At 39.9% G+C, this 19940-nt stretch overlaps 1 protein-coding gene across 3 annotated transcripts; it reads left to right on the forward strand.

The window, feature by feature from the left end:
• The first annotated feature begins 409 nt into the window (after window positions 1–409).
• Window positions 410–19916, forward strand: LOC143297685 (C-terminal-binding protein-like). 3 transcript variants are annotated; one of them, XM_076610108.1, is made up of 11 exons: window positions 415–486; window positions 8086–8170; window positions 9530–9669; window positions 10124–10281; window positions 11458–11602; window positions 11961–12167; window positions 13080–13178; window positions 13854–13979; window positions 14590–14721; window positions 15129–15302; window positions 16148–19916. In XM_076610108.1, exons 3-11 carry the CDS (start codon window positions 9597–9599, stop codon window positions 16195–16197), a joined length of 1164 nt encoding a protein of 387 aa, XP_076466223.1. In that variant the 5' UTR covers window positions 415–486; window positions 8086–8170; window positions 9530–9596; the 3' UTR covers window positions 16198–19916. The 3 variants fall into 3 exon arrangements, with proteins under 3 accessions (XP_076466229.1, XP_076466223.1, XP_076466236.1); XM_076610121.1 differs by having other exon boundaries at window positions 14590–14697; XM_076610114.1 differs by lacking the exon at window positions 8086–8170 and having other exon boundaries at window positions 410–486.
• Window positions 19917–19940: the final 24 nt, after the last annotated feature.

Consider the following 19940-nt stretch of genomic DNA (forward strand, 5'->3'; position numbering starts at 1 on the left):
ACACACGGCACACACACACACACACACACAGTACACTCCCCCGGCGACACATTTACTGTGTTTATTTTTACTGAGGGGCCTGAACTGAAGCCAGTTGCGCAGCGACTGAAGATGTTCAAGGTAAAATAAATAAATAAATAAATAAAAAATAAAGTGTGTGGGTGTGTGTGTGTGTCCCAAGAGATGATCAAAATTGTCCGGGGAATGTATTAGTTCGGGTTACGTGTAACACTGTGCAAATTTTGAAAAGGTCAAAGGTCACTATTATTAGAATTTGTAATACTTAATGAAAAAACATGTATAGTGCTGATAGCAGTTATTACTATGTAATTGAACTGTGCGAATCAGATGATTTTGTTTTTACAAATAAACTGAAGAAAAGAAATCAGATCTCGTTGGCGCGTACTTTGCTGAGATTTGAGCGCCATTGGACTGCACGATTTGGACGGACAGTGTGTTGAGAACGCAAGAGTACTTTTGTCCAATGTAAGCATATTTTCTCTTTCATTGTTATTTGCAAGTTTTTTTAGAAAATACCCTTAATTACTGGTTACTGTGCTCCGATTGGGCGTAATGCATTGAATTATTATGTTTTTTCATTGTGCATTGTGAGTGTGTCTAGTTTTTTTTTCCTTGCGGGTTTGCGCAAACCAGCTTGGCGTCAGCCTTTGTCTTCGAAGTTGACTTGGCACTGTCACATTGTGCAGCTTGTGCATTGATGCCCCCGTTTGTTGATGTGAACAAAGGTTTTGCTTCGTCAGTAAACTTGTGGAACGAATTCTGAATGATTTTAGTCATGGACTGGGAGACTTGTTTTGTGAAATGCCCGTTTCAACTTTATTTTCATTTTCCCCACGCTACGTCCTTGTTACTTGGAAACTGGTTAACTAAGTAACTTGGCTATTTGAGTATAAATTTAAGTATCTGAATATATTTCGTGACATTTTGTCATTGATAATGATTTTGTGTAATTTCGGTCGTTAAAAAAAGGGTTTTATAAGAACGTGTTCTGAAACTCATCTTCACTTCAGTTCCAGGAGGAACCCAGTAACTTTGCTGTTTAACAACAGTGTTGTATACTTGTAAGCAGTCACTTTATAGACCAATAGTTCTTAAATTACTACCCACTTGTAATATTTTTATATTATGGGATACTGCAAGTGCATGTGCACAGCAATAAGTGCTCCTTAAATTTCTTCTTGAAACGTCTGAGCAGTGTTATTTACTTATTATCAGTTAGGTGAAACATTGACATTCCTGCCCTTTTTTTTTAAATAATTTTTTTAAAGTCATTAAGTGTAGTGGTTTGAAAACACTAATGAAATATTTCAGCCATGCACAATAATCTGAGTCAGTGTAATCATAATCATTTCCCAAAAAATTTTGTATTTGTGGATTTTTATTTTTTTTCTTTATTAGAAAGCATGATGGTGTGTGTCCATCGAGATCGGTGATGACCATCGTTGTCATCCAGCTGGGGGAGGGTGGTGGTTGGGTGGGGGGGGATGCTCATGAATCTTATCTGTGAATGCGCAGATGGCTGAATAGTCCAATCTGCACACGAAATGTTCGCTGACAGTTGGGGCAGACAAAGACAGGCATACCATTGTCGGAGCTTGTTTGTCCGTGACTTTCTGGCCTGCCTCTTCTGAACAGCTGCAGCAGTCCTGTTGGCCTCACACAACTTGGCGCCTTTGTGCACAGCAGCGCGCCATTTGTCATGGTCCACTGCAGATTCCTCCCAGGAGTCGGGTTGATATCAAACGCTTTCAGAGAGACTCTGAGTATCTCTGAAGCGCTTCTTCTGACTTCGGTGTGATCTCTTCCCTTGTTGCAGCTCGCCATAGAAGAGCCTTTTGGGCAGCCGATGGTCTGGCATGCGCGCCACCTGTCCAGCCCAGCGAAGCTGGGACTGCATCAGGATGGTGAAGATGCTGGGAAGGGTGGCTTTTGCAAGCACCTCCGTGTCTGGGGTCCTGTCTTGCCACTTGATGTTCAGTAGCTTTCTGAGGCATGCTGTGTGGAAGTGGTTCAGCTTCTTGGCGTGTCGTTGGTACACTATCAAGTTTCGCAGGCATACAGTAGTGTGGGCAGAACTACTGCTCCTTTAGCTTGTCTCAAGACCAATGCCTCTTCTGTTCCAGACATTTGCATAGAGTCTGCCAAAGGTTGCGCTTGCTCTTGCAATCCTCATCCTGACGTTCACTTCATCGTTGATGGTCGCATTTCATGACAGTGTGCTGCCAAGGTATGTGAACCGCTCCACCGCACTGAGTCTCTGACCGTTGACTGTGATGTTGGGCTCAACGTGGGGTTTCCCTGGGGCTGGCTGATGGAGAACTTCAGTTTTCCTCGTGCTGCTGGTAAGGCCGAAGTACCTGCTGACAGTGGCAAACTTGTCAACGCTGAGTTGCATGTCAGCTTCAGATCCAGCAAACAAAAAGTCTCTGATGATGTCTGTCATGACCTTCGTTTTTGCTTGAAGCCTTGTGAGGTTAAACAGCTTGCCATCTGTTCGGTACTTTAGGCCGATTCCAACATCGCCATCTTTGAAGGCATCAGTAAGCATTGCAGAGAACATGAGGCTGAACAGTGTTGGCGCCAGGACACAGTCTTGCTTGACACCATTTGTGACAGGAAAAGGAGCAGATGTTTGATTTTCCACAGTCCCTCTCTACTCACGGTGTCGAAGGCCTTAGTGAGGTCGACATAGGTAGACGATCAGCATTTTGCTCCTGACATTTCTATTTGCAGCTGCCTTGCAGCAAACACCATGTCGGTGGTTCCGCACTCTTTCCGGAATCCACGTTGGCTGTGAGGCGGTTTAGTAGGATCCTGGCAAGTATCTTGCCTGCGATGGAGAGCAAGGAAATGCCCCGATGGTTACCACAGGCTTGCCGGTTTTTCTTTCGCTTGTACAAGTGAATGATAGATGCATCTTTGAAATCCTGGGGGATCGTCTCTTCTTTCCACATGAGTGAGTACAGCTGATGGAGCTTCTCAGTCAGCACAGTGCCTCCATCCTTGTAGACCTCTGCTGGTATGGAGTCTGAGCCAGGTGCTTTGCCACTGGATAGCAGACGGATTGCTTTCTGGGTCTCAAGAAGTGTTGGCGGATCGTCCAGTGCTTCGTTGATGGGGACTTGTGGGAGATGGTCTATGGCTTCATCATTTATGGAGGAAGGGCGATCTAGGACACTGTTGAAGTGCTCAGCCCAGCGTTCGAGAATTTTCTCCATCTCTGTGATCAAGGTATTCCCATCTGCACTGAGGAGGGGGGATGATCCTGAGGATGTGGGGCCGTAGATTTCTTTTAAGGCATCATAGAACCTCTTCATATCGTGCCTGTCAGCATATCCCTGGATTTCATCAGCTTTGTCACTCAGCCACTTATCCTGCATCTGACTGACTTTTGCTGAACAGTCCTGCGGATGGATGGCATTGTACGCATCCTTTTTTGATATGGACTTTGGGTTGCTCAGTTAGGCTTGGTGCAGACGGCGTTTCTCATCCAGAAGCTGCTTGATTTCATCACAGTTTTCATCAAACCAGTCTTTGTGCTTTCTGGTCATGGGTCCCAGGGTCTCTGAAGCTGTACTATTGTCTATAGATCAGCTCGTGCAGGGTCCTCCAGTCAGACTCCACATTCTGGTTGTCCAGAGAGGCGGATTCCAGACGATCTTCCAGCAGCTCCACAAAGGTCTGTTTGAAGGTGATGTTTTTCAGCTTAGCGATGTTGAGCCGTTTTGGAGCCTTCTGGCCTTGGGGGCGTCTCTTGGGTTGGATTCGAATATTCAGCTTCGAGACTACAAGGCGATGGTCTTTGTCACACGTACATCTTGCCTATCCCTTTTCCTGACATGACGTAATCGATGAGATGCCAATGCTTTGAGTGAGGGTGCATCCATGACGTCCTGTTACGGGTAGGGACGCAGAAAACTGTGTTGGTTATGAGCAGTTCGTGCTCTGCACAGGTCTGAAGCAGAAGCAATCCATTTGGGTTGCAGTGGCCCATGTCGTGCTTTCCAATCACTCCATCCCAGGAGATGTAGTCAAGAGCCAACTCTAGCATTGAAGTCCCCAAGAATGATGAGCTTGTCTGCTTTCGGGATAGCAGCAATGACAGAGTGAAGGTCCTCGTAGAACTTCGCCTTCACTTCACCCGGGTTGGTCATGGTTGGGGCGTAGACACTGACAGTGGTGAGGTGCTTCTGGCCAGATGCCAGTGGGAGTTTCATGGTCATAAGCCTATCGTTGACTCGCTTTGGGATTCCAGCTAGCTTGCTGACAAGTGCTGTTTTTACTGCAAAACCAACACCAGCCTCATGTCGCTCTTCGCTTCCTCGTCCACTCCAGAAGAAGGTGTAACCAGATCCCCGTTCATTGAGATCGCCTTTGCCTGCAAGCCGAGTCTCACTCAAGGCTGCGATGTCAGTGTTGTATCTGGCAAGTTTGGATGGAACTAGTGCCGTTCTCCTTTGTGGTCTGTCCACGTTATCTCTATCCAGGAGAGTCCTTGTGTAGCAAGCACCAGTGGTGAGAGGAACAATCCTTGTTTTTTTTTCTTTTCTTTCAAGCCCCTTCCTCATGCCAGGGAGGTGAGCAGTGCATTCCTAAAGAGGGCTGCTCAGACGGCTGCCGAGCTCCATCGCTGCTCCTGTCGATGGAGAACGACCCTATGGCCTGAGCTGCCTGCATGCAGGTCTGCAGCTGCGACTGCCAGTGTACCCACACCTGTCGTTTCGTCGCTCGCCTGTCGCCACAGGACTTGGGGGTGATGAAAGGATGAAGGATGAAAGGTCATTAAGGATGACTGATGACTTGCGCGATGAGTTTGTTTAAAGTGAAGAGGAGTTGCGCAACGTCGACCCCACTCTCTCGTCCAGGTTCACCAATTTCCAGTGGTAAGACGTAAGTCGAGACGACTGGAGGATGAGCACGGATGCAGTGGATGACCAAGATATCCTTTCGGCGTCTCATCTTGCTCTCTGCACTACACAGTGCGTTGCTGTAGCCGCCTTCCTCTCCATTGAACCGATAGGTTTCTTCCGCAGATTCTGCCGGATCCAGACTTCACATGCATGGGTAGACACACCCCGGGGGCCAACTGCGTGTGGCATGCACACAGCACGGTGGAGCTAGATGGCCATCGGTGGCTCTCCTGAGCCGACACCCTTTTATGGATCTTGTTTTTAATTCCATAAGGGTGTCTAGCCACCCGCCTCACCAGTCCCGCAAGGGAGCGGTGGGAGTGCCGGTTTAGTCGCCGGCACCCCGACCCTGAACAGGTTGTACTGGATTACAGGTTACCAGTAGCAGATCTAATCACCAGACCTGACACAAACATGATAGTAAAGTAGGAAAGTGCAACACTGATAGTGTGATACCATTGTTGTTGTTTTTTTTCTGATTTAAAAGCAAGTTCAGTGCACAGTCTAAGTGCAGTAATGGCTATGTCTAATCCAGTATTCAGAAAAACTTGCACCACATTTCATCACTTCGCTGAATGTGCATTTACTCTAACGTTTTATTACAGTTTCAAAATCTAAATCAGATTGTTTGCATGGCAGCATGAAATATTCATAGTTTTTTTGTGTGTTTTTTTTTTAAACATTTGGGATGTTTTGCACACACAAAAGAATTTATATTGCCGTTAAGTAACTTTGAAAACCCCAGTTATGTTAAATCATTGAAATGTCAAATGGAAGCGGTCCATGCAGGAGTGAAAGTACTTCATTGACTGAATAGTAAATTGCTTAGTTCCAGTTGTGGTCAAGTGCTGCCATGATGCAGAGTAATGTGCAGTGACTGCAACTTCTATTGTCAACACTTCATAGAGTTAAACTGAAAGGATAAGAACCTATTTGATTTTATAAGTTACACGTCCAACTTTTACCCTGCCCTCGAATATACAAATGAGATTTCCCCCACATCAGCCTCACTTATGGACATCACCATCACTATCCAATCTGACAGCAAGACCCTCACCATAAGCTCTTTTACAAACCAACAGATTCCCACTCATACCTGCTATGCTTGCTCAGCCATCCATGACCCACCAAGAAAAGCATCCCTGACTCACAGTTCCTGAGACTGAGGCGCATATGCAGTGACTACCGTGACTGAAACCCAGGCTGAAAAAAATGTATCCATTATTACCCAGCAGTTAACATTTTCTATCCTGACCCAAGCTCTGGAACGTGCCTATACAATTCCTCACAGAGAAGCCCTGACACACAAAGTGACAAACTGAAGATCATCCAGTGGCAGTCCTTCCTTCAACCTCCTTCAACATGACACTGAATTTGGTGCCATTTTTCTAAAGTCTCCCCTCGTTGCTTTCAAGAATCATCATAACCTTAAGAACATACTTGTTGGATCATTCCTGCCCAGGACTCTTATCCCTACACCAGCTCTTCCGTAACATTCACCAGTCCAAAGGGCATATTTTCTGTGAATTCTACACTCAACTGCAGATCCACAAATATAGTATACATCCTGTCCTGCACTCTGTGTGGCAGATTGTATGTGGGGGAATCTGGCAGCACCTTAAATGACAGCTTTTCAGTATATGTGCAGTCAGTAAGGTTGAACGAAAATGACCCCATCAGTCAACACTTCAGCAGCATCCACCACAGTCTCACCCATGTGAAAATTGCAGTTGTATGGCAGAACCAACTTGACAGAAAATACAGAAAACACATGGAGTCACACGTAATCACCTGCCATGGCACACTCCACCCAGGGGCCTCAACAGGACTGGAGAGAGTGACCAGTGGCATCACCAGCCTCCCCCCACCTCATTTTCTAACCACTAAATTCTCTTCCTTTCCCTTACCACCACCCCTTTTTTTCCATCCCCTTCATTTCCCTTTCCTCATCTGTCTTCCTTCCCATTCTGGATCTTCTCCCACCCCCTCTGCAAATCAGTGAAAGAAAGGGTTTATCAGCACTTTACTTCACAACATAGGGAACAGTTTTAATCTATTAATTCATGTCACGCTCCACTCCCGAACCCACTCCCTGACAGGATTCCTAGTTTTGGGTCTGAAAGGTTGGCAGCTGTGCATTGTGGGAATGGCATGCCTGGCCACAGTACTGCAAGGAAAAGTCTGTTTGGGGTGTGACGATACAGTGTCACATTGATTTTAGTAAAGGGTATGCATGATCCAGCAGCAGTAAACAGTCCAGGCTAGTTTTGAGGACCTCTGGTTATGTGTTTAATCTTGTTTTTGTACAGGATAAAGTTGCTGCCATTATTTAAGGCTAAGTTTGCTTCAAATATGAATTATTTTATGTGAAAACCTTGGGTTATGGACATACTGATTTGTGGTGCAAATGTACACAGGTTTACACACAGTAGAACTAACCATCTGTAGACATCAGGAAAGATTAACTTTTAAGAACCAAGATCCATTATCAAAATTTGAAGTTCTTTGATCGTCAGTGTATGAAGGCCAGTGTGCGCCATTGTTCAGGCCACATCTCTCTTCCTTTCTGTCTCTTTCTCACTCTGAGAATAGGTGTGTGTTTTATTATGTGTATGCTGTAGTAACTGAAACTGTAGTAATGTGTGTATCAGTGTGTGTGCTTGTGAGTTTGTGTACAGGTGTATGTTTGATAGTTTGTGTTAACTATCCATAGAGTATATATATATTTCAAACATAAAGGCTTTAGATTAATAATCAGCAGTCATGTAAATGTATGTGGAGCCATTTGCACTCTGTGATTATGGCCAAGTAAAGAATTAGTTTTTGTGTAAACTTAAATTCATACTAGACTCTAAAAGCATCTGTAAATAACAATCATATATTTATTTACCGATTCAGGCAGTACATTGTGATAATTTCAGTCATCTGCTTTTTCTTTTTATCAGGAAGTAAAACTGAGATTTAAGGTAGGGTATGAAAGAAATCTGAGAGGGGGAAATGCATCAAGCATCATCACAGTATTGATGATTCTGAGCATAATACTGAAACTTTCAAGAAGTTACAGAACACAAAAACAAATTCAGACAACAAATTAGTTAATCTTTATCAGCTTTATATACTTTAGATGGAATATGTCTTGATATGCTTTTCGTAGATGACAAGATGACATTGCACTGTGGCACGCATTGGCATCTCATGGGTACATAAAGCTGAGTGGACAACTCAAGACTGCTTTTCAGGTAAACAGATTCAGACTCGAGTTTGAAAAACCTGAGTTTTGAAAACCTGATCAGTGACCTTCCTTTGAATGTAACACAATGACAACTTCAAATAATCTGCCATTTATATGTCTTTCTATCTTCACTTAAATTTTGGTGCCAAAGAGAGCTATGCAGAAATGCGTAAACGCGCCTTCCCGCTTCATTAAATGAAAGAAGTGTGTCAGTTGGGCATGACTGCAGCAGAAAAACCTCACAGGCCATTTTTGAGATTGGTAAATTGGAGAGGAAATGGGGAGTGATTGAAACTTAGGTTTGATGTCACTGATTACAGCTGTTCCAACGCTACTGCTGATTTGACAACAACAAAAAAAACCAAAAAAGTAAACTGATTCACTCTTTCTATTGTTCCCAATAAATTGAATAATGAAAGACCCATCTCTAGTCTGTTCTATTGTGCCAAATATTGTGGGTATTGTGCATTACTTTTATCCAGCTGAAAGTTAATTCTGAGTTACTCTGATGAAATCTAGCACGCTTTGAATTAAACAACAAACAAATAAATGAATAAAAAAAAAATTTTTAAATCAATAAACATGTTTGAATAAAATAAACAAGCAAACAAAAATGTTCGCTTTATGACAGTCCCCCCTCAGGAGCATACGGATGTTCCCATGGCTTGGGAACACACACATGCACACACGCATACACATTCACACACACACACACACACACACACACACACACATTTGTTCCTGTCTAGCCACTAAAGCCATTCATTTTCAACAGTATTTATTCAAGCTTTGGCCCTCTGGTGGAAGGGGGATGTGTGTGCGTTTATTCATCTCTTTATGCAACAAAAACCTTTCTCCCCCATGAAATTACATCAGCCGATGATGCAGTGATACACTTGCCTGAGATTTGCATGAAAATGGATGTCTGTAGTGGTGTAATTTTCAAGGAATCCAAGGGAATCTTGAAAAACAGAAATAGAAAAGGTTGCTGGTTTTAATTGGCTGCAGTGAGAGAAATTGAAGTGGCTGTCAGACTACCTGTACTGAAATGAATAATCATCACTAATAGAAAAAGGTTACCCCATTTGATCAAGCAGATGACACATTTTATTGTGTCAGTAAGCAGACTGCTCAATATCGCATTATGATTATTAGAATACATTCTGATAAATAAATATCTGGAAATGTTTATTAAAGTGTGTTTGTATAGCCAGCAGGAACTTCTTTTCAGTTTTCCTGCTGTTTCTTAGGTTGAAAGCTTTTAACTAAGGTTTAAAGAAAGAAGTCAGTTTCCCCTGACATGATCCATGATTATATTTGATACTTAACACTAACATTTTTTTTTCATTTTTTTGTGTTTCGTCAGGTTTTTGCAAGGATAGGACAGTGACAGCTAGGACAGTAAATCCTGACTTCTCTCTAGTCAACAGCCCATGGACAAGAGGGGTCCGCAGGATCTTCTTATGCAGCAGCCCTCTTTGAAACGGACCAGAATAGAAGCACCAAGTTAGTATGAAATTCTTCCTTCCCAGTTTTCTCTTACCCATGCCTATTTCGTGTCTTTCTGACTTTCACTTTTTCAGTGACTTAAAATTGTGGATAGGTTGGTAATTAATCTTTTGTCATAGCCATTTTGCAGATTTGTACCCAAAGAATGTGGTTTTACTCAGAAAATTTCTGCAAGATATTTAGTGTTTTCTTTTCAGTTTTATTTTACATTTTAAAAGATTGTTTACATGACCCACAAGTGACTTCCTCATTTATAAGTTTTGCTCTAGTTAATTTCTGTACATGAAAATGATTAAGAATGTTCTTATCAAATGTTTAATGGGGGGGGGGATTTTTTTTATATACTCCCATTTTAGATAATCATTATTAAATGTCTTGATTGTGTATAAGTACTAAAGTAGAATTAGATTTTTAAGAAAAGTTAGATTTTGTTGAACATGTCTTGTTTCAGTGTCTATCCGAGGACCAATTCCCAATGGACCTATGCATCCACGCCCTCTAGTGGCTTTGCTGGATGGGCGGGACTGCTCAGTAGAAATGCCCATTCTCAAGGATGTGGCAACTGTTGCTTTTTGCGATGCACAATCTACACAGGAAATTCATGAAAAGGTGGGGTTTTTCTGTTGTGTTTTTGAAAAAATGTTTTTCATCTAAACCAAACAACTCTTGTGATGTTGTTTTAATTAAAAGTATATAGAGTACCTTTTTCTCCGTCTTTATCTTCATTGGGGGGAGATGTCAGCAGTTAGTTCATTAGCTGTTTTAAAATTATGCGTTTTTTTCTTTCTTCTCCTTTTTATTTTTGAAATATTTTTTTTTCTGTTTTTTTGTTTTTTTAACCCTGCCAGCTATGTTCAAGCTGATAACAGCTGCTAGCCGGCTTAGTCAGCTACATGGTACAACTGAAAACAGGCTGTGCAGCAGAGCTGTCAGTGTCACTCGTCAGTTCGCTGCCATGTGGCATGAGCACTTCTCCACTGTCACTGTCAGCAACAAAATCATTTTCCGCCAACTGACTTTCAGTTAGACTTGCAGCTTGCTGTCCTGCACATCATGGTCTAAAGTGAGACTGCTGGTTACAATCTGAACTGGTTGAACTCACCATCATTCAGTTTAAGTTTTAAAAAGCCGCTGAAAAACGCTCCGATCCACATGAGAGTTGGTTCGACAATAAGGATGTTTCCAGCACATATGGCAGGAAGTGCTGGCTAAGTTTGGTGTTATTTATTGAAGAGTAGCGCAGTTTTGTTAATTTTAATGCTCAAGTCGCCAACCAGCACCAGCAACATTCTCTCTACAAGTCACCATGCAGCGACTGTGGTGTTCTTGCTGCAGGTCACCTTGCGATGACTTTAGCAACCAGAGGATTAGATAATTGCGACCTTGTTTTCTCCCATTCATGGCCCTTCAGCACCAACCATTTTTTGTCCAATGGCTGATATGTATATTGGTGTGTGTATGTTTTCTTTTCTTTTGTTTTTTAATTTTAAAAACGAATGTTGCTAGATTTTCTGTAACTGTACTATTCTAACAGGTGCAGAAGTGTCAGACTCTCAGTGTTTGATACATCAGTATACTAACAGATGAATTGAAAATGTAACTAAATTTGGAAAGTCGGTATGCTGACACATTCAATTCATGGAAAAAATCATTTAAAAGGTCTGGAATAATTTGTAGTTTGTGTCACTGTGTGTAAACACTTCAGATGTCACCAGTGTAAAAGTAGTAAAATTTATATCTATTTTTTTGTACATCTATTAAATGAAGCTGTGTATTTTTGTACAGGTATTAAATGAAGCTGTGGGTGCCTTGATGTGGCACACAATCACACTGACCAAAGAAGACTTGGACAAATTCAAAAGTCTGAGAGTCATCATCCGTATTGGCAGTGGCTTTGATAATGTGGATGTTAAGGCAGCTGGGGAAATGGGTAAGTGTTAATAATTTTCCTCTGGCAGTTGTGCACACCACTGTCTCAGAACTTACACTGACATTGCTCAGATGTTTGTATTTGTTTGGAAACAAAATTGGGCATATCATTTGGTGCGTGAACATCCTGTGAGTTCTCTGTAAGGCAGACGTATTGAATTATCTTTTTACTTTGTGTGTGTGTTTTTGTTTTAATAACAGAAATGATTGGAGGGTCACATGTATAAATGTGCTTGCTTGCCTACAATTAGACTTATGGATAGTGTTTAGTTCAGTGTGAAAAGGACTTGCAGTAAATGTAAATTGCTGATGGAGGAAGACAAGAGAGTTCATATTGAAAGTTACCTGTGATATTGCAGGCATAGCAGTATGCAATGTTCCTGGCTATGGAGTGGAAGAGGTGGCAGACTCAGCATTGTGTCTCATTCTCAACTTGTATCGCCGCACCTTCTGGTTGGCCAACATGGTGCGGGAAGGCAAGAAGATCAACGGGCCAGAACAACTTCGAGAAGCAGCTCAGGGCTCCGCTCGAATCAGAGGCGACACTTTGGGCATTGTGGGACTGGGTAAACACTTACGTTTGTGCTTAACTGTAAAAATGCTGTCTGTTCAGATGAGGAGCGTGATGTACTTCTTTGTGTCAACATGTGAAACTGATGATTAAAACCATTTGCTGTTCACATTCTTGAACACTTTTTGAAGATACGAATACAATGAAGTTTTCTGTGCTTGCACCATATTTGAATATACATCCATTATACACTTGTATGTTGCAGGGTCTTTTTTATTGTATTCAGTACTGTCTCTGAAGATTAACATTGGTCTTTTTATTTGATTGTATTCAGTACTGCTTAACGATAAGGCTTTTGCAGATAAGTGTGTTGTACTTCTTTGCGTCAACGTGGAAAACAGGATTAAAACCATTTGCTGTTCGCATTTTTGAATGCTTGAAGATATGAATACAATGAAGTTTTCTGTGCTTGTACCGTATTTGATTATATAGACATGTATGTTGTACTACAGATGGACATTTGTCTTTTTATTTAATTGTATTCAGTACTGTCTTTGCTTGTTAAAATCTGGAAACCAACAGATTTCAAGCTTGTTATAATCATAACCTTAGAGGTGTTAAACCTTTATTCCCCTAAACTATGATTAAAATGTTTGTCTTCTTTATTTGAGAAAGTTTCTTTTCAACTTCATTTTCCCATCGCTTTACTCACACTAGTGAGCTGTGGGTTTGGATATGCAAGGAGCATTAACACCAGAAGAATGTTTTTTTGTTGTTGCGTTTTTTGTTGTTGTTTTTTTTTAAGTTGTGAAAAGTGACTTTTAGTGGAAATATGTCCTATGTATGTTAACATTATGTATTGTATATCATTAGCAATAAGACTACCATATTCCTTTTTTCCCATGATTTTTTGTTTGTTATTTGACCCTCTTGTTTAATCCTCTTCCCCCCAACACCCCATTTCCAGGTCGAGTTGGAACAGCTGTAGCGATCCGTGCTAAAGTATTTGGCTTCAACGTCATATTTTATGATCCATACCTTGCAGACGGCATTGAAAAATCGCTGGGTATGTTGATTGTAATGTTACAATTAAAGGAAACTTGAAGTTTGTATCATTGATTGTACACAGTAAAACTTAATGAGCCTTCCTTTTTGTGATGAAAAACATTGCTGGGAAGATTTTTGTATTTTGAAATGCGCTAGGGGTGTTTTGACTGTTACGAAACTTGTTAGATTTATCTTGTCTCACTAACATGCATGAATAGGAAAATCGTCTTGTGAAGTGATTAGTGTTGTATCGAATGCTTCATTTCATTATAAATGATTGTGTCTTCCAGGTCTGAGAGATTGCCTGAAATGTTGAGTTGTTGATAGGTTAGATTACTAGTCCTTGTCCTCCCACTTTAATTCAGCACTTGATAGAAAGATGTTATCTAGGTCTTTAAGAAATATTTATCTATATTTTGGTCATGGAGTTTGATTCCACTGCCTTAAAATCAGATTTGTGACTGTCTACTGCCTTTTGACAGCTGTTATCATATCTACATTTTTATGTTATTTTTGTGATACTGTACACCGAAGGGTGTTTTCATGCAGGAAGCATTCTGTTTATTTTTAAACCATTACTGGGAATGAGGGAATATGCTTGATACTACTTGTTTTAAACAATTTCTTGAAGTAAGTTAATGTTTTGCACACAAACAGTTTGCATGTAAAAACTTTGAAAGTGTTTGTGTTTCAGGAATCACGCGAGTGTACACATTGCAGGAGCTTCTGTTCCAGAGTGACTGTGTGTCCTTGCACTGCAGCCTTAACGAACACAACCACCACTTGATCAATGACTACACAATAAAACAGATGAGACCAGGTTTGTAGCTCCATGTGAAGTTTTACCATTTAGTGTACTTTTTGGCAGTTGAATCTCTGTGTGGATATTCATCATTATGAGTGGTATAGAAAGTCCCATACAAGTGTTTGTTACTTACATTTTTATTGTCATGAGCATATCATTGGAAGTATTATTTCCCTCCCCTACATGACATTGGGTAATTTGTTTGTGGTCCTGAGCCACTTGGGATTTGATCTGCCTGCAAAAATCAATGACAGTTTGTTAGATGTACCATCAAGAGTGTAAAATTGTCACAGTCTTTATTGAAAAATGTTGGGTCATGCACTGCTGTGTTTTGTCTCTTCCTGTACTTCCCAAGTTTTGTGAATCCAGCTTTTTCCTGTCACAGAAACATCATGGCCACTCACCAAACATTCATTATGAAATGAGTATACATTTTTAGACCCATGTATTTACACTTGTATGTTAAAAAAGAATTCTTAAAGTGTATGAACATATATGTGTTTTCTGTTTTAAGCAGTTGCATTTAGGATTACATTAAACATACTGTGAATTTTCATCACCTTTCTGAATGAATGTTTGACATATGTTGTTTTGATACAGTATACAGTTTGGTTCATGTGTTCAGGTGCATTCTTGATCAACACAGCAAGAGGTGGTCTCGTAGATGAACAGGCCCTTGCCGCTGCTCTCAAAGATGGACGCATCCGTGCTGCTGCACTGGATGTGCAAGAAAGTGAGCCCTTCAATCTTGCAGCCAGTGAGTATTGTATTATTTCTGGCGGATGCTGGATTTGCTGACCTGTCTACCATACTCCTAGGTGGTTGTAGGGATGCCTTTGTCTGGAGCTGTCTGCCTGAAGAAAATGCTCTTCGAGAATCTGTTTGCAACATCCATTATTGTGTTGTTGATTTTTGTGATTGTTTTTATTTGCAAACATATTGCTAGTTGTACATCCAGGGTTTTTTTGTTTGTTTTTTTCTCTTGGATTTATTTTCATACCAGATTATTGTCCTGAATACAAAGCTGATTTTGTCTTTATCCATTATTCATAATGAATAAGTCCATCTTTAATGCAGCATGCTGAATCAAAACGCTTTTCTCCCCTTCAGCCTTTTGATTTTTCTTCTTTGAGAATAATGTGTATTTCTGGGTGTGTGTTGCAGGCCCACTAAAGGACTGTCCAAATCTGATGATAACCCCCCACTCGTCATTCTACAGTGAGCAGAGCGTGTCAGAACTTCGAGAAATGGCAGCAGGGGAAGTGAGGAGAGCAATTCTGGGCAGAATTCCTGACAATCTCCGGAACTGTGTAAACAAAGAGTATTTTCCGTCTCCAGGTGTGTTGCAACAAATACTTTATTCTGGTCTCTTGGAATTTATAACACAAGATTTGGACCTTTTTCTCTTGCAGTAGTCATTTTATCATTATTAAAGTTAAAATAGTATTCTAGAATACATCTGCTAGCAGCAGCAAAATTCTGTCATTTGATAGGATATTAATCTGAATATATTGTGGGAATGTTTTCAGTTCATCAGGGAGGAAGGTGGTAGAATGGTTAAGACACACATCTGCCAGTTAATTGTCCGTGAGGGTCTGAGTTTTAGTTCCGGTCTTGCTGTTTCTCCCAAGTTTGACTGGAAAATGAAACTGAGTGTCTTGTCATTTAGATGAGGCAATAAATAGAGGTCCAGTGTGTAGCATGCACTTTACACTCTGGAAAAGAACCCACAGCAACAAAAGAGTTGTCCTCTGGCAAAATTCTACAACAGAAATCCACTCTTGATAGGTGCACAAATACACTCAAGACCAAGGTGCGTTTAGTTATGCTGCTGGTCTGGCATCTGCCTAGCAGGTGTGGTGTAGCGTATGTGGATTTTTGACCGAATGCAGTGATGCATTCTTGGGAAATTGAAAACCAGCTTTCAAGTAATAACTTCGTAGGAGTAACACAAAAGTTTTGCTGAGCTTCATTAATCTTAATGATTACATGTTTCAGTTGGAGATATTGCATGTTTGTCTCATGTTAGAAATGGACAAAATTTATGAAAAACAATTCTGCATTGTGTGTATTCAGAAAAATTATCTTCATTGTGAACTTCAGTTGTCAGCAGATGTGATTTACTGTCAAAACTATTTTTCAGGCCAAAAATAAATGTGATGCATTTGGTTGCTGTTGTGCAGGAGCAGGACAACCGGGACAGTTGTTTGACCCCCACCCTGCTCCGCGGTAAGGAGACCAGGCAGCCCATGGCTCCCGCCCCTTCTGACAGCAGTTGGTGTGCAGAGAGGGTGCTATAACAGGGCTGGCTTATCACTTTTGTACTTAATCCTGGCATCTAAAGCAGGGCTCTTGACTTTAGGACATTGGACCAAAGCTGGAGGGATCCAAGCATGTGAACTGTGCTCGGTGGATGTGTGCTTTGCATTGCAATGTTACCAAACCAGTTTTAGCAGATGCTCCAGGTTGAAAAATAGGATTGGACTAGTAAATTGCTTGCCAAAGATTTGATCGACACAAAAGACTAATGTAGGCTAATAATGGTGATGTGCCCAGGCCTTCTCTATGGATTTCAGGACATCGCTTGAGTACCAAGTGTAGAACACAGGTGGTGCCTCCCATGAGTCATTGCATCTGAGCTGTAAAGTTGTCATCTGTGTTGAAGTTACTGTGTGGTAAGATAAGGAAAAAGTGATTTAAATCCAGTATATTTTTGCTGATTTGCATGTTTTGTCATTGGAATTGAGATTATGTTATCTACAGCAAATTAAGTAATTGGAATGGTTTCTAAAGTTTATATGGTTTTTATTAGAAACAAGAATTACAGTGACAATTTGTGTGAATATGTTGAAATGACAGGTTTTTTTAACAGCATCAAAATGCAGTTGTAGAAGATGACCGTGAAAAATCTGACATTGGATGTTTTTCACTCTGTTAAGAATGTCACTTTATCAGCAACCCTGGTATTACAACACACTGAATTTATTTTTCATGAAAATGTCAAACTGCCATCAACGTCAACATGAATAATATTTGCCTGACCACTTAGGGTATCTGGACATTGTCTTTCATGTCTTGGTTATTGTTGTTAGGGCATACAGCTGTAATTTTGTTTTAATTAAAAAAATTTATAACTTTATGGAATATAAACGATGGTTACACATATAAAAAATAAAAAAAAAAAAACAAGAAAACTTGTTCTGTGTACTAAAACTGTTTCAGAATGAAGGCAGTTTCCAGTTAAGACTGCTTGATGATATAATGACAAAAAAAATTTGCACAGTGAAATATAGTATAAAGACTGCTAATGTCATAACAGTGAAATTTGTCGCGCAAGAAATCTAGCAATACAAAAAACTTGCACCATGGATGGAGTCATTTTTTATTCCCATTTCAGTTCTTCGTCCCAACTTGTCCAGATTGATGTTTGGGAGAAAAACTATATTTGGACACAAAAATGGAAATAACCGATCTGTCTCCAGCAAAGTTCATTGCGGTTTTTTCTTCTTCTTTTTTTTTCTTTTTATGACAAGCTTTTGACTTATCACATTTTTTCAGGCAATCTCTAAACAAGGAATGAACATGAAAAGGTAACTTTGGAAAGAAGAAAAAAAAAATGGCTTGATCATAATTTGTGAAAATGACTGTGACAAATTCAATAAGAGACATTTATGTCCTTATATTTGACACAGCCGGGCATGTATACTTTAGCAAACAAAAAATTATAATGAGAATAAAACAAATTCTGACGGACCATAGTACCACTTGTGTTCAGTATGGCCCTTTCTTTTTCACAGGTCTTCCCATTATTTTGAATCATTCTAATATATGAACATAATTTTAGGCTTTGCTTCAGTTTTTGTTTTTTTTGTGGGTTTTTTTTTTGTTTTTGTTTTGTTTTTTGCTGTTCTTGCTTTTTCCTTCATCCTGTTTCTGCCATGTTGAGGTCAGCTCCTGATACAGGACAATACAAACAGGCAAATGAAAGAATAATTGCAACATGTCCACAAAGGAATTGTGTGAACAACCTCAGTTGTTGTGTTTTTTGTTGTTGTTTTTGGCGCAGTGTTAGATGTATGTGTGTGTGTGTGTGCATTAAAGCAGCAGTTGATAAATTCAAGAACTTGAATTCATTCAGAAGCATGAGCACTCATATAGGTACAGACCCAGTTTGCTCTCTGTCACCATTTTAGACCACAGCACTAGTATCTTTAGAATTGGATATTCAGTACTTAAACTTTATCAGTATTTTACATGAAATGTCCATCAGTATACAAGCCCTTTTAATCAAATCCAAAAGCTTCCAAGAACAGTTATGGAATCAGCTTGCCATGCGTTTGGAACGTTTTGAAGAAAAAAATTTTTGTGGTGACTGTGTGAACGCAAGTATTTTATTGATATGTAGACCTACACACGGGTGCTGGAATATTACACTGTCAGTGCAGTAGCTGTGCAGTTTCCTCTACTTGTTGGTCTCAAATTGATCTGAAAGGAATGGTTTTGTTGACTCCATACACAGAAATATGGAGTCTTGCTGTGTGTGTGTATACATTAGCTTTTTCTTCTTTATTTTTTCCTTTTATTTCCTTTATATGCTTGGATAGATTTGATAGTCTTTGCCAAGTTTTCCCCCTAATCCTCCAGTCACTTTTTATTTTTTAAGATCAAGTCAGAAAACAAGTGAAATGAATTAGCATAAAATATTTATGTTGTTTATTTAGAAATAATTTGGTACCTTCTGAATTGTCAGTAGCTGTGGATAGCGAGAGATGAAAATGTTGGGTTGTGTAACTTCAGAATGTTTTTTTATGCACTGTTACATGGCAGCAAGTACTCAGTGAATTATTTGGGGATATACTGTGGCATTTTCAGTTGACAACCAAATACATTCATTTCACAATTTAGCAGTTCTTATAATAAATATTTGTTGTTCTTGATGTTTGTCTGCAATGGTTTTATCTCTCCCTCTCCCCTCTTTGTGTATGTGAGGGTGTTTTTTTTTTTCCACAAAGAAAGAAAATTAAGAAGACAAGGCAGCTATTTGATGCAGAATGAATCTACTTCTCCCTCCACATGCCATAAAAAGTTATGTCATCTAAATGGTTCAGGATAATATTTCTCCAAACTGGTTAAGCAGACAATTTGATTTAAAGAGTCATTTTAGATGTTGAAATAGATTACAACAAGGTTATAGTTTGAAAATTACCGTTGAAAATACCAGATACTGTGTATTATGATGTACATTTAGTAGCGGTTGTTTCTTCTTTCAGTCTTTGGTATGGTTGTGAGAGAGAGTGGAGACTTTTGAAAATCAGAATCCTGCTGGCACATCTCTGCTTTTTTTTCTTTTCCATTTTTTTCTTCTTTTTTTTTTCTTTTTTTTAGCAGAAACAGAAAAGTCTTCACAAGACCAAGGATTTTTTCTAAAGCAGAATTTAACCATTCTATGCATAAGACTTAATATTTGGGGTCAACACCAAGATGTTTTCTAAGTGGGATTTGTGTGGTTTTGAAAGACTGTATGCTGATTCAATGATTATCATTCTTTCATTCATCACTGTTTTCATGTTTAACTATTTTTATTTTGGTGTTTGTCATTGTTCATTCCTGTTAGAAAGTAGTATTGATTCTTCTGTAGCAAGCTTGTATGGGATCTGATCTTGGAGTGGTATTTTTGGTTCACTGTCAAAGTAGATGTGTATATGTTACTCTCTGTATGTTCTTTTTTTTCCTTTTCCTTTTTTTTTTTTTTTTTCTCCTACCACTCCTTCATTTTGTTCCCTTTCCTTTATTAAGATTTTATATTCACATATGACTCAGCAGGCATTCACACACATGCACGCCCACACGCAAAATGTCTCTTCATGTTCTTTTAATTACATCCATCATTCATCAATCCATGATCAGTGTTATTTCATTCATCATTTTGAATAATAAAATGTCATGAATGTTTTCATTGGTATGTTTGGCTTTCAG

The sequence above is a fragment of the Babylonia areolata genome, chromosome 2 (assembly GCF_041734735.1).
Source record: "Babylonia areolata isolate BAREFJ2019XMU chromosome 2, ASM4173473v1, whole genome shotgun sequence".
In the NCBI taxonomy this organism is placed as follows: domain Eukaryota; kingdom Metazoa; phylum Mollusca; class Gastropoda; order Neogastropoda; family Buccinidae; genus Babylonia; species Babylonia areolata.

Coding starts and splice junctions, on each gene's coding strand:
- LOC143297685 (XM_076610114.1), top strand. CDS start 9,597: ATGGACAAGAGGGGTCCGCAGGATCTTCTTATGCAGCAGCCCTCTTTG. Junction 9,670..10,123: donor GACCAGAATAGAAGCACCAA/GTTAGTATGAAA, acceptor GTCTTGTTTCAG/TGTCTATCCGAGGACCAATT. Junction 15,303..16,147: donor AGAGTATTTTCCGTCTCCAG/GTGTGTTGCAAC, acceptor GCTGTTGTGCAG/GAGCAGGACAACCGGGACAG.